The 13140-nt window shown below is 42.1% G+C and overlaps 1 protein-coding gene across 17 annotated transcripts in view; it reads left to right on the forward strand.

Annotated features, from left to right (window-relative positions):
- Positions 1-13140, forward strand: part of OGDH (oxoglutarate dehydrogenase) — a 117333-nt gene that overhangs the window by 59859 nt on the left and 44334 nt on the right. For 7 of the 17 annotated variants that reach the window (XR_013523856.1, XR_013523855.1, XM_078342348.1 and 4 more), the window contains exon 4: positions 658-760. Coding sequence is in view for 15 of the 17 variants with exons in the window: in XM_078342348.1 (XP_078198474.1) it covers positions 658-760 (103 nt within the window). In the remaining 2 variants the exon portion in view is untranslated. Of the gene's footprint in view, positions 1-443; positions 535-657; positions 761-8524; positions 8570-13140 lie in introns of all 17 variants that reach the window. The other 10 variants (XM_078342349.1, XM_009002130.5, XM_078342344.1 and 7 more) reach the window with 3 other exon arrangements.

The raw sequence follows: 13140 nt of genomic DNA on the forward strand, positions 1-13140 counted from the left end.
GAGTCTCACTGTGTTACCCAGTCTCACCTCAACCCCTAGGCTCAAGAGATCTCCTGCCTCAGCCTCCTAAGTAGCTGGGACTGCCTGGCACATTAGCAAAACATTTGTGTTCTGAGCTAAGGCAGGCTTCACATTGGAGTAAGAATTGCTTAGCATATCTCATTTCTGTTTATCCATGGAAACTGTATAAAGATCCCAAGACACTGATCCTTTCAGACTCCCAAGTTTATCATAACCTGAGTTAATCTCTTTTTCATAGAAGTACATTTATGCACAGTAGTGCTTTTGAAATAAGTTATTCCAAGGCTTTTAAAAACTAATTTTTTTATATGGGTTTATTGGCACGTGTTCCTCTTTGGGAAAGGTTTGCATAACGTTGACTCTTAACCCTCCCCACAGCTCACTGGATCTGCTTAACGACTTACTTGTGTTATTGCTTCCAGGTCAGGGGTCACCACATTGCAAAACTTGATCCTCTCGGAATTAGTTGTGTAAATTTTGATGATGCGCCAGTAACTGTTTCTTCAAACGTGGGTGAGAATTAAGCTGTAAATGCTAATTTAATGTAATTTTACTTTTTTTTTTTACCCCTTCCCTCTTTTTTTTCTCCTGTCCTTTTGTGTGTGTCCTTCCCTCTCATCGTTGGCCCACTCATAGATACGAGGGCACCATGTAGCACAGCTGGACCCCCTGGGGATTTTGGATGCTGATCTGGACTCCTCCGTGCCCGCTGACATTATCTCATCCACAGACAAACTTGGTGAGGGTCTGAGAGCAGTCAGCTGCGTTGCTTGAGCTCCTCTCGCTGTGCCACGACCTGTGGTAGCCAGGATGTCCAGGCAGGAGGGAAAGGCTCTTAAGTTTCCTTTCGTTCTGATCACTTGAAATTTATCGGTATTGCAGCCTTAGTGTGTTTTGGGCAAGTTATTTTTATCTTACATTTTCAGCCAGATTGTCTTAAGTCTCAAAATTTGAAAAGAAAATTTTGGACAGAAAGGTTTGTGGCACAGGGAAAAAGCTTGTCCACCTGGGGCAGGTGGATCAGAAGCACTTCAGAGTATAGCTCTTTTGGCTTCAGGTTTCCAAATCTCATTGCAGCATTGCCTTCAGTGAGGCACATCCATAACGCCTTGCTCAGGAACTGCTGACACAGCTGCCCTTTTCTGAAGCCCGGTGTGGCCTGCCCTTGACTGCCGGCCGTGTCCCGTAGGGGATGAATTCCAGAGCTAGCTGTGCAGTTTGGGTCTCCTGATTTGTAATTGCTGGTGATCACACTGAGGAAACTTTGGAAGGCATTCCCACAGCGTCAGGAGGTCAGGGCCTTTGGGAGGTGCATGTATGGAGCACAATTGGGGTTTTGTCACTGATGCCAAGAGGTAGTCCCACCTGCACCCCCTCCTCCTTCTGAAGTGAGGCAGGTGTTGTGGCTGGGCTCTCACCTGTAGTTGCTTTGCAGAGTTAATCTGCTTTACGTCACTGTGCTGCTAACCTGTACTAAAGAAATGATGATGTGACTAATTTTTACATGGCCAGGGTGTTCACAACAGACACTGTGCATGCTTATGAAATTGATGATCACTTACCTGCCTAACACTGCTGTTGGGGTGGATATAGAATTAGCCTCCTCACAGGCACTTTTGGGGAATGGTGCAGTCTTTATAGGCATTGCCAAGTTATGTCTAGGAAATGAAGCATTAATCAAGTAAACGTCAAACATCGTCGGCTTTGGAATTGGCATTGATGGTCTGTAATTGTTTTTTGTCTTGATTTCAAAAACACTCCTAGATAGTATAGGGTTTCCTTTACATTGTACCAGCCCTTTATCAGATTTTGGAAGGGAATTTAGAAAAATCCTCTTGAATTTTATTGATTAGGGCCAGTTTGGATTGTAGACTGGGCATTAATTGAACCCTGTTTTTTCATTCAATGATGACAACGTTGTGCTCCCAAGAAGTGGCCTCTCTTTGCAGTGTCCCCAGGAGGTCTTAGAGCTTCTTCCCTACTGCCCACCCCTTAGTATAGAGATCCTCCCCGCTGTCACCCTCAGTCCTATCACAGTCTGTCTGCCCTGAGCCTCTCCAGCCCCCTGTGCTCACTGCCCCCAGAGACTTCTAGACCTGTGGGGCCCCTTCAGGTGCTCTGATTAGGCCAAACTCTTCAGCTGGTAGACTTGCTACGTCCTGATAAAGAGTGCAGGGACCTGCAACTGGAAGCCACCTCTTCAGAGGAAAACTTCCCTCTGCATTTAGGCAGGGTAGGGGAGCTGTGGAATGCTCTTTTTTTTTTTTTCTTTTTTCTTCTTTTTTTTTTCCTGTGTGTGTGAGATGGAATCTTGCTCTGTCACCCAGGCTGGAGTGCAGTGGCGCGATCTCGACTTACCACAACCTTTACCTCCTAGATTCAAGCAATTCTCTTGCCTCAGCCTCCCAAGTAGCTGAGACTACAGGCGTGCACTACCACGCCTGGCTAATTTTTGTATTCTTAGTAGAGACAGGGTTTCACCATGTCAGCCAGGCTGGTCTCAAACTCCTGATTTTGTGATCCCTCCCACCTTGGCCTCCCAAAGTGCTGGGATTACAGCCATGAGCCACTGGGCCTGGCTGGAGTGCTCATTTTCTACAAGCAGCAAAACATTTGAACAGGAGAGGAGCAAGTGAAGTGACCAGTTCTCCCTCTCCTGCCAGAACCTGCATTGTCCCAGCTCCTCGTCCCCACTCTACACATTAGTATAACCAGGGAGCTCTAAAGCTCTCCTCTCCCTCTTCAGACTAGTATCAAGAGGGGCCATACCTAGGTGATCCCAACCCAGCATAGTCTTTGAAGGGTGAGAAACCCTAAGCATTGTCAACATACCCAGTAATTTCCCATCTAATTAAAGGCTAAGGCAGAGCCAGAATCTGGGAATCCTACCTCCATAGTTCTTCCCAGGCCATCACAAGGTCTCATTGTGTATTTCACTCGGTGAGGTTTGTGGTTCCAGATTCAGCAACCTCATGGTGTGGGTAAGAGGACAGAAGGACTTTATAAACCAAGAAACCAAAACATACAGAAGTGACCTTAAAGCTTCCTGAAATCCTTTGAGGAAGGAAAACTTCTGGCCTTTCTGGCCAGGAGCCCTTTGGAACCACTGAGAGAGAGTCAGGGAGTAGTCTCCACTTTTCAGGAGGAAGGTGCATTTTAATCCTGTGGATTTGAAATAGTGTGACCTAAAAATCACAATAACATCTTCAGGTGCAAAAAAATGGAAATGGTGTAAACTTGTTAAACATTTGGATCTGTAGGAAAATTGGTCTTGAACTCTCACCCTTGATGTATGCAGGTCTTCAGGAAAACAGCAGGTCAAATGTGACTGCTAGACAGTTTATAGAATACTTCAAGATCCGTCATCTCATTCAAACTTCAGAGAGCCTGGACTCTGGAGCCATAGTCCCTGGATTGGAATCGCAGCTCGCTATTACTGGCTGTGTGACCTTGGGCTACTTGCTTAACCTCTCTATCCTCAGTCACCTCATGTGAGGCAGGGGTGATGTTACCTACCTCCTCAGGTGGTTTCAAAACTGAATGAACTCCTTAAAGTAGTGCCTGGACCTTACTATGCTCCGAGTGGGCTTATGAGCATTCTTTTGAGATGAGTAGCTGCCAAACTCTCTAGTTATAAGATAAATTCAGAAACTGAGAGGTCAAGCAAGAAGACCAGGAACACACAGGAGTTAGTGGTGAAGACTGCCCTGAGGAACCAGAGTAGCATCTAGTGCAGGAATTTGCAAACTAAGAAGTGAGAACTCTGTATGGGGGGATGTTTGGGTCCGCAAGAACTGTTTGCCAGCTTAGGAATAAGGCAGTAGAAGGGGACAGGCTGAGTGGCCACCTGGTGACTCGACCAACCAGTGTGTAGACTGGGCTCAGGGACGCATTGTATGGTGATGTTCTGTGTCACATGACATTTTTCCCCGGAGCTAGGATTCTTCGCATGCCTCGGCTTAGCTGCCCTTCCCACCTCCCTGTGCATTTGGACAGTTTCTCCCTCTCCTAGGGGAAACAGGCTCAGAGCAGTGATCATACCCTTGTTTGAACATAGCCCTTGGTGCTTCTGTCAGAACTTGTTCTGCCTCTTGTTGGAAAAGCTTCAGGTAGGGGGCAGCGATGGAGGGCAGGAGCCATTGGCAAAGCCATTCATTCTCAGAGGGCACTTGTGATGCCACCCTGAAAACACTGCCAGCTGATCACCTGGGTGGTCAGCCAGTTTGGTCTGCAGTGCAAGCAGGGGGTTTTGTCTGCTCTGAGTTTTTAATAAAGTGGAGTATATTGCTATAGTTTGCACTGAGTTGGCCTTTTATGACCGTTTTTTAAAAGTTTGGGAAATTCTGGCTTAGGGCACCTATATCCTCACTTCTCAGAAATTCTCCTGGTCCCTGAAATAATAGGGAAAGATAATTAACAAGTAGACTCTTGCCAGTTAAGAGAGACTCTACAGACACAAAACTCTTCAACAGCCCTCGAGTGTCAGGATTTACCATCAGATGTTATGGACACACTGTTGCCCTCAGTTTTATCTTTCAAGTGCAGCATGACAGAACTTGTTATGACTACAATAGAAATATTGTTGAGATGAAGGGGCTAGTGATTTTTTATTTTAATTAATTAATTTGGGGGGGCAGGGAACAGTCTTTTTTTTTTTTTTTTTTTTTTTTGAGACAGAGTCTTGCTCTTTTGTCCAGGCTAGAGTGAAGTGGCACAATCTTGGCTCACTGCAACCTCTGCCTCCTAGGTTCAAGCGATTCTCCTGCTTCAGCCTCCCGAGTAGCTGGGATTAACAGGCACCTGCCACCATGCCCAGCTAGTTTTTTATATTTTTAGTAGAGACGAGGTTCACCATGTTGGCCAGGCTCATCTCAAACTTCTGACTTCAGGTGATCCGCCCACCTCAGCCTCCCGAAGTGCTGGGATTACAGGCATGAACCACTGTGCCCGGCCAGAGATAACCTTTTAATTAGGGGCCAGGTTCCAGGTAAATCCCCAGATGCTCATCTTAATTTGTGCCAGGCTGTACTATAGACCCTATTTCTCTTGGGAAAGAGGGTTGAGAGTTCTAACATGAGATAGTTTATTGTACTTATTTATTATTTTATTTTACTTTAAAAACAGAGACAGGATCTTCTTATGTTGACAAGGCTGGTCTCAGACTCCTGGACTCATGCAGTCCTCTTGCCTTGGCCTTCCAGAGTGCTGGGATTACAACAGTGAGCCACCATGCCCGGATGAGATGGATTGAATACACGTTTCTCTTCACTCACATTCTACAGTGAGGTTCTTTGACACTAAATCTGCAGACCTGTAGAATGAGGCACCAACCTCATGTTATAATATTCCTGAATGGATCCAGTCAGGGTAAGAGGTAGTGACAGCCCAACATCTTCTAGTAAGAGGGCTCCTAGGGAGGCTTTTTACACTGACTCTTGAAGAAAAGTCATAGGTTGGGGTGGCAAGGTAGTTATGGGTGTATATTGCAAAACACTAGAACCAGGGTTTGGAAAGGACAGTGTGTCCCAACAGTGAGGCCCACTCATTTGCCTAATTAGAAACAATTAGAAATTCTTGCTTAATGAGAAATTCTTGCCCTCAATTTTTTTGTTGCTGTCGTTTGGTTTTTTAAATTATTATTTTTATTTTTTGAGACAGAGTCTTACTGTCATCCAGGCTGGAGTGCAGTGGTGCAATCTCAGCTCACTGTAACCTCCACCTCCCAGGTTCAAGTGATTCTCATGCCTCAGCCTCTCACGTAGCTGGGATTGCAGGTGTATACCACTATGCCCGGTTAATTTTTGCATTTTTAGTAGAGATGGGGTTTCACTTGTTGGTCAGGCTGGTCTTGAACTCCTGGCCTCTAGTGATCCTCCCACTTCATCCTCCCAAAGTGTTGTGATTACAGACAAGAGCCACTGCCCTAGCCCAATTTTATCTTTCAAGTGTAGCATTTGATTCCCACTTAAAAATGCCATTGTCTGTAAATTTTATAGAATAACTTTTCACAGTGACGAAAGTGATCGAGAGATGTACTTTACTGGGTTTTTTGGGATTGTTTTTTTTTTTTTTTTTTTGAGAGAGTCTCGTTCTGTTGCCCTGGCTGGAGTGCACGATCTCCACTCACTGCAACCTCTGCCTCCTAGATTTAAGCGATTCTCCTGCCTCAACCTCCTGAGTAGTTGGGACTACAGGTGCATGCCACCATGCTAGGCTGATTTTTGTATTTTTAGTAGAGACAAGGTTTCACCATGTTGTCCAGCCTGGTCTCAAACTCTTGAGCTCAAGTAATCTGCCTGCCTTGGCCTCCCAAAGTGCTGGAATTACAGGCATGAGCCACCACACTCAGTGAGCTGTATTTTAATGTGAGATCTAAACATAATGAAAGGAGAATTAGAAACAAAACATAAATAAATGGGAAGAAAGTGTGAAACTTCTCTCCCATTTACCATTGATGTTTGCAAATTGCTAATACCGTTTTCGGAAATGAACTTGAGTTAAATAGTTAAAAAGTCAATTTAGAAGTTCAAAAATGTGGCAGAACGTCAACTACTTAGCTCTTGCCTTTCTCTGACAACCTGCTGTCATTAACAGCACAGTCAGTTATGACAGCGTTCCCACACGTTATCCTGACCTTCCAGGGCTCTCCAGTTTGTTCCTTTGATGGCTGAGAAAAATAAGCTAAAAATAGAGTTGATGTTTAATTAGCTTTTAGAATTTCAGAGTGATACAGAGCAGTTCATTTAGTCAACATTGATGGCTGTGTGCAGCACGCTGTGCCACAGATAACTGAGGAGCTGGAGATGAGGTTTCCTGAGTGACTCGGGAGGGCGGGGCCAAGCTAAGTACATACCCAGGGCAGTTTAAGCCATGGGCAACATGGTCACCTTCAAGGAGAAAGAAGCCTGGCCAAGCAGACATCTGACATTTGAGAAGATACTTTGACTGGAGATACCCAGGAGCTGGTAAACCAAGTCACCTAGCTCCCAGCGTCAACATTCCTGCCTCTGTGCTTCACTTGGAAGTACTGTGGCCAGATATCCATCCCCTCTGTCTCTCCTGCACAGCACCTGTACTCTTCAAGAAGTAATTAATAATGCTTCAAAGCACTAGTGTGTTGGAAAATTTATGTGCTTTCTGTAAATTGTGACAACCAGAATATCTTCTGTTCTCTTCACTCTCCTCTTCTTTGGTTTGTGTCTTTTATTTGCCTTTTATTTAAAAAATACAAAAAAGTACGGGTAAAAGTAAGCTCATTCATATACTCAATACCGAGAATGTAAACATGCCATGTTGCCTTTAGATTTTTTAGAATGGGAATGAGTATTTAAGGTTCCTTTTGAGGCCCTCCCTTGTATGGATCCTTACCTGGAGTCTCCAGAGTGATTGACATACACCTCAGAGCTCATCAGGAGCATTTATGGCATCTGGACATGGTCTCATGTCTTGATTTTGAAGATTGAAGGAGAAAATTTAAGATTTTTCATCCTTGCCTTAAGGAAAATGGCAACACTTAGATATTCTGTTGTCTTAATGGCCACCTGGCTCTGAGTTCTTTAGTGGTTGTTTCCTGGGGGAAGGTGGCAGTTACCCTGTGTGGCTTGCCCAGGACTGGAGATCTGCAGCACCTGCCATAGCCCCAGGAAACAGGCCTGTTTCTTGGGTTCTGAGTCTGACTTCAGAGAACGTGCGCTTCTTTCTCTCTAGTCCCAGCACAGGGACCATCCTCAGTGACAGTGCTCTGAGTGCTCAGCCATCAGCCTTTCTGTTTGTCGTGTTACCGCCTACCTTCCTGACCCTGTTCCCCAGGCGCACATGCAGACAACGAGGGTCAGGAGTGTGTTTTGTGTATCCAAATCAACATCTTGATTTCGCCAGCAGCTCAGAAAGCTTTTATGTATAGTAGAAATCCGATGCAAAGTTTTCAGGTAGAAGGAACTGTATAGCTGTGCAGACGTAGCTGTGACTCTCTTCTAGTTTGTCTTCTTGAAATGGGAGGTCAAGGACTCCTTCCATTCTTTAGAATTCTTCAAAATATTACGGTGTAGTCTGCTGCCTGAATCTAGTTCTGAGAGAGGACTACTCTAAAAATTAGCCTTTTTCATTTTCTTTTCCTTGATTTTCATCTCAAAGTAGTGTTCCTTGGGTCTGTGTGACTTCTCAGGAAAGTGCTGTTACCAGCCACTTCTTGAAGCTAGGGAGACGAGGAGCTCTCAAACGACGCTGCCTGATGGCTTTCCATTGTCAGGGTGCCAACCCCCCCCTTCTGATTCACCTTATTCCAGCTGTTCTATGAATCATTTCCATGTTTAACGAAATTGATCCCCTTACCATGTATCCCACCCACTTCTCCCTTGGTGTGTGTGTGTCCCTGTGATGGTGTCTGTGCTACCTGTTACTGCAGTAATGGTGTAGGGTTTTGGTGTTTGGGTCTTTTTTAAACTAACTCTCACCTGTCTTTTTCCTTCTGCGCTCACCCATGATACCCCACTCTGCCTCTCAGATCTTGCAGTTTTCAAGGAACGACTTCGAATGCTAACAGTAGGAGGTATGAAAATGAGCCTTTCACCTTTTCAGAGTTGAGGACTTCGTTTGAATAGGATGTGCAACTTTTCCTAGCATGCAATACAGGGAAAGTTGACACAACTTCTGTTGAGTGTTTTTAAGTTTGTTAATTGTTCTGAAATATGTTTTTCCCTTCATTTAGTTATTAACCAATAAGTGGAGCTACTTACATGGTATTGTTTTGTTTCTGTTCATTTTGTGTTTGGAAGAGCATTTTTCATCTTCACGTGTGCTTCATGCTTCACCGTGAGCTTCCATCTTCAGCATAGTTCACCTTTAGCTGCTGCCAGAGCCAGCTGGGGATGTGAAGCCACGTTCAGCTCTGCATGGTGGCTTGTCCTGTCCTCCACATTCTGTGCTAAGGCTTTGTTTGACTGGACTCTGGATTCTTCCAGATTCTGCTTCCTGGTTATTTTGGACGAGATTTCCAAAATGTTTTACGCTGGAAGGCCAACTGAAGTAGTAGCACAAACTTACCGGGAAGTCTTAGCGACGCTCGTTTGGGCAAAACGTATTTGAGGAATCCAGAGTTGCAGTGCTGGGGGGACATCTGCCTGTGGTCATCCACACTGGTAGCCAGTCTCTTCTTTACACTCTGGCTTCTTTATGCAGTTACTTTTTTCTCCTTCTTACTCCTCATGTCTATGAGACTCCACTTTTTAATTACACTTTTTATTTTGAGATCATCATAGATTCCTGTGCACTTGTGAGAGGTAACAGTTCTGTGCCCTTTGGCCTGCTTCCCCAATGGTAACATCTTGAAAAGCTATAGTACATCACACCACTACACTAAATTTATAAAGTAAGACTTTAGACATCCATCACCACAAGGATTCCTCCTGTTGCTTTTTTTCTGACCACATCAACTTTCCTCCCATTCCAGCTACCACTTGTATTCCCTGGCAACCACTATTCTGTTCTCTGTTTTTGTAATTTTGTCATTTTAGGAAATGTTATACATGGGGAATCACAGTATGTACATATACCTTGCTGCCATAAACTTTGAGATTGGCATTTTTCAATCAGTATAATATTTTTAGAGATTCATGCAGGTCGTTGGTATGAATCAATAGTTTGTACCTTTTTATTGCTAAGTAGTATTTCATGGTATGTATGTACTACAGTTGTTTTTAATCATTCACCTGTTGAAGGACCTGTTCATTGGAATGGATTGTTTCCATTCTTTGGCTAATAGGGTCTTTCGCCTTTTTTACCTTTTAACCTTTTTCCCCCCCTCTTTTCCTAGCTCAGCTTCCATCCCCAGAGTTTTTAAGCTTGATGACATCCAGTTTATCAGTTTTCCTTTTATGGATTGTGCTTTTGGTATGAAGTCTAAAAACTCTTTCCTTAGCCCCAGATCCCCAAAATGTTCTTCTATGTATTTTTCTAAAGATTTTGTAGTTTTGTGTTTTACATTTAACTCTATGCTCCATTTTGAGTAAATTTCTGTATATGGTATTAAGTTTAGATCAAGATTCTTTTTTGTTCATTTTATATTTTTGTGTGTAGATGTCCAGTTGTTCTGTCCATTAGTTGAAAAGTCTGTCCTTCCGTCATTGAACTGCTTTTGTACTTTTGCCAGAAATCAGTTGGACTTATTTGTGTGGGTCTATATCTGGATTTTCAGTTATTTTCCTTTGTGTGTCTGTTTTTCTATACACAAAGTACCACAGTGTCTCGATTACTGTAGCTACTAAACTTTATTTTTCATTTTCAAAATTATTTTGGCTATTCATGGACCTTTTCCTTCTCCATATAAATTTGAGGATAAGCATATCTATATCTACATATACCTTGCTGCCATTTTGATAGGAATTGGCTTAAACCTATAGATCCATTTAGGGAGAATTCACTATGTTGTTTTCCAATCCATGAACATAGTATGTCTTTCATTTATATGGATCTTTGATTTTTTTAAATCAGCTTTTTGTAGTTTTCAGCATATAAATTATATACATGTTTAATTATATTTACACTTAACTATTATTTTCTTTTTAATGTTTATGTCCACATATTCATTGGTAGTATATAGAAATATAATTGATTTTAGTGTCTATATTGCATTCTGAGATCTTGATGAACTCACTTATTCTAGGGCTTTTTGTGTGTGTGTGACAGAGTTTCACTCTTGTTACCCAGGCTGGAGTGCAATGGCGTGATCTCAGCTCACCGCAACCTCCGCCTCCTGGGTTCAGGCAATTCTCCTGCCTCAGCCTCCTGAGTAGCTGGGATTATAGGCACCTGCCACCATGCCCAGCTAATTTTTTGTATTTTTAGTAGAGACTGGGTTTCACCATGTTGACCCGGTTGGTCTCGATCACTTGACCTTGTGATCCACCCACCTCGGCCTCCCAAAGTGCTGGGATTACAGGCATGAGCCACCGCACCTGGCCTTCTAGGGCTTTTTTGTAGCTTCCTTAGGATTTTCTATATAGACAATCATGCCATCTGAAAATAGCAAGTTATTTTGTTCTTTTCAATCTATGTGCCTTTTATTTCCTTTTCTTGCCTTATTACAGTAGCTCTTGGCACCGTATTGAGTAAGAGAGGTAACAGTGGACAGCCTTAATGCCCTGTTCCTGATCTTAGGGTAAAAGCAGTTAAGTCTTTCATCATTAAGTATAATGTTGTTAACTGTAGATTTTTTTGTAAATGCTCTTTATCAAGCTGAGGAAGTTTCTCTGTGTTCATATTTTTTCTGATACTTTTAATTGTAAATGTATATTAAACTTTGTCAGATATTTTTCCTGCATCAATATGATCTTGTCATTTTTATTTTATTTATTTATTTATTTATTTTTTTGAGACTTAGTTTTGCTCTGTTGCACAGGCTGGAGTGCAGTGGCATGATCTTGGCTCACTGCAACGTCCGCCTCCCAGGTTCAATTGATTCTCCTACCTCAGCCTCTGAAGTAGCTGGGGCTACCAGTGTACACCACCATGCTTGGCTAATTTTTGTACTTTTAGTAGAGACGGGTTCACCATGTTGGCCAGGCTGGTTTCAAACTCCTGATCTCAGGCAATCTGCTCACCTTGGCCTCCCAAAATGCTGGGATTACAGGCATGAGCCACCACACCCAGCTGATTTTTATTCTTTAATGTAGAATATTTAATGATAATATAGTAGATTATATTGATTGATTTTTGATTATTCAACCAGCCTTGAATCAGTGGAATAAACACCATTTGATCATGGTATATAATTATTTTTATATGTCTCTGTATCTCTATATATTTTGCATCCATATTGATAAGGGATATTGGTCATTTTCTTTTTCTGTACTATCTTTGTCTGTTTTTGGTATCAGAGTAATTCTGGCTTCATAAAATGAATTGAAAAGTATTTCTCCTATTTTCTGAAAGATATTGAATAGAATTGGTATTAACTCTTCTTCAAATATTTGATAGAATTTTCTAGCAAAATTATTTGGGTCTAGAGGTTAATTTTTCACACGGTTTTTATTTATTAATTAGATTTCCTTATTTGTCATGGGCTTTTCAAATTACCTGTTTCATACTGGGTGAATAATAGTGGTTTGTGTTCTTCTAGAAGTGGTGTATTTCATCTAAGTCGTCAAATGTTTGTAGAGTTATTCATAGTATTCCCTTATTATCTGAGTCATTCTTTTTTTTTTCTTTTTCAACTTCAAGAAAAGGAACAGAATCTCCTTGATATTTGAAGGGTCTGTATTGATATCCTATTTCATTCCTGATACTGGTAATTCAGTGTTCTCTTTTTATTTATCAGTCTCGTAAGAGATTTTGTCAATGTTACTGATCTTTTCAAATAACCAGTTCTTTGTTTCATTGGTTTTTCTCTGTCGTTTTGCTGTTTTCAATTTCATTGATTTCTGCTCTTTGTATTTCCTTACTTCTGCTTACTGGCTTTTGGCTTGTTTGTTGTTTTTCCCTCTTTTCTACAGATGGGAACTTAGATTATTGATTAGACTTTCCGTCTTCTCTGATGCATTTACTACTGTAAATGTCCCTCTCAGTACTGGTTTAGCTCTCCAACAAAGTTTGTTATGTTATATTTTTGTTTTCTTTCTGTTGTTTTTGAGACAAGGTCTTGCTGTGTCGTTCAGGCTGTAGTGCAGTGGCATGGTCACAACTCACTGCAACCTCTAATTCCTGGTTTAAGTTATCCTCCCACCTCAGCCTCCCAGGCTGCGGAGACTACGGATGTGTGCTGCCATGCCCGGCTATTTTTTAAAGTTTTTATAGAGATGGAATTTACTAGATTGCCCAGGCTGGTCATTATTGTATTCTTTGTATATCCCTTGATTTTTTGTCTTTTGCCTATGGCTTATTTAGAAGGGTGTTATTTAGTTTCCACGTGTTTGGAGATTTTCTTGATAACTTCCTTATTATTGCTTTCTAGTTCGATTTTATTGTGGTTGGAGAATGCATACTATATGATTTCAATTGTTCTAAATTTGTTGAGTTTTTTAAAAATGGCCCACCATATTGTCTCTTTGCATATATTCCATGGGTACTTGAAAAGAATGCTACTGTTGAAATGCTATTGCTGGGTGGAGTATTCTCTAAATGTCT

Source organism: Callithrix jacchus, chromosome 11 (assembly GCF_049354715.1).
Source record: "Callithrix jacchus isolate 240 chromosome 11, calJac240_pri, whole genome shotgun sequence".
NCBI lineage: Eukaryota > Metazoa > Chordata > Mammalia > Primates > Cebidae > Callithrix > Callithrix jacchus.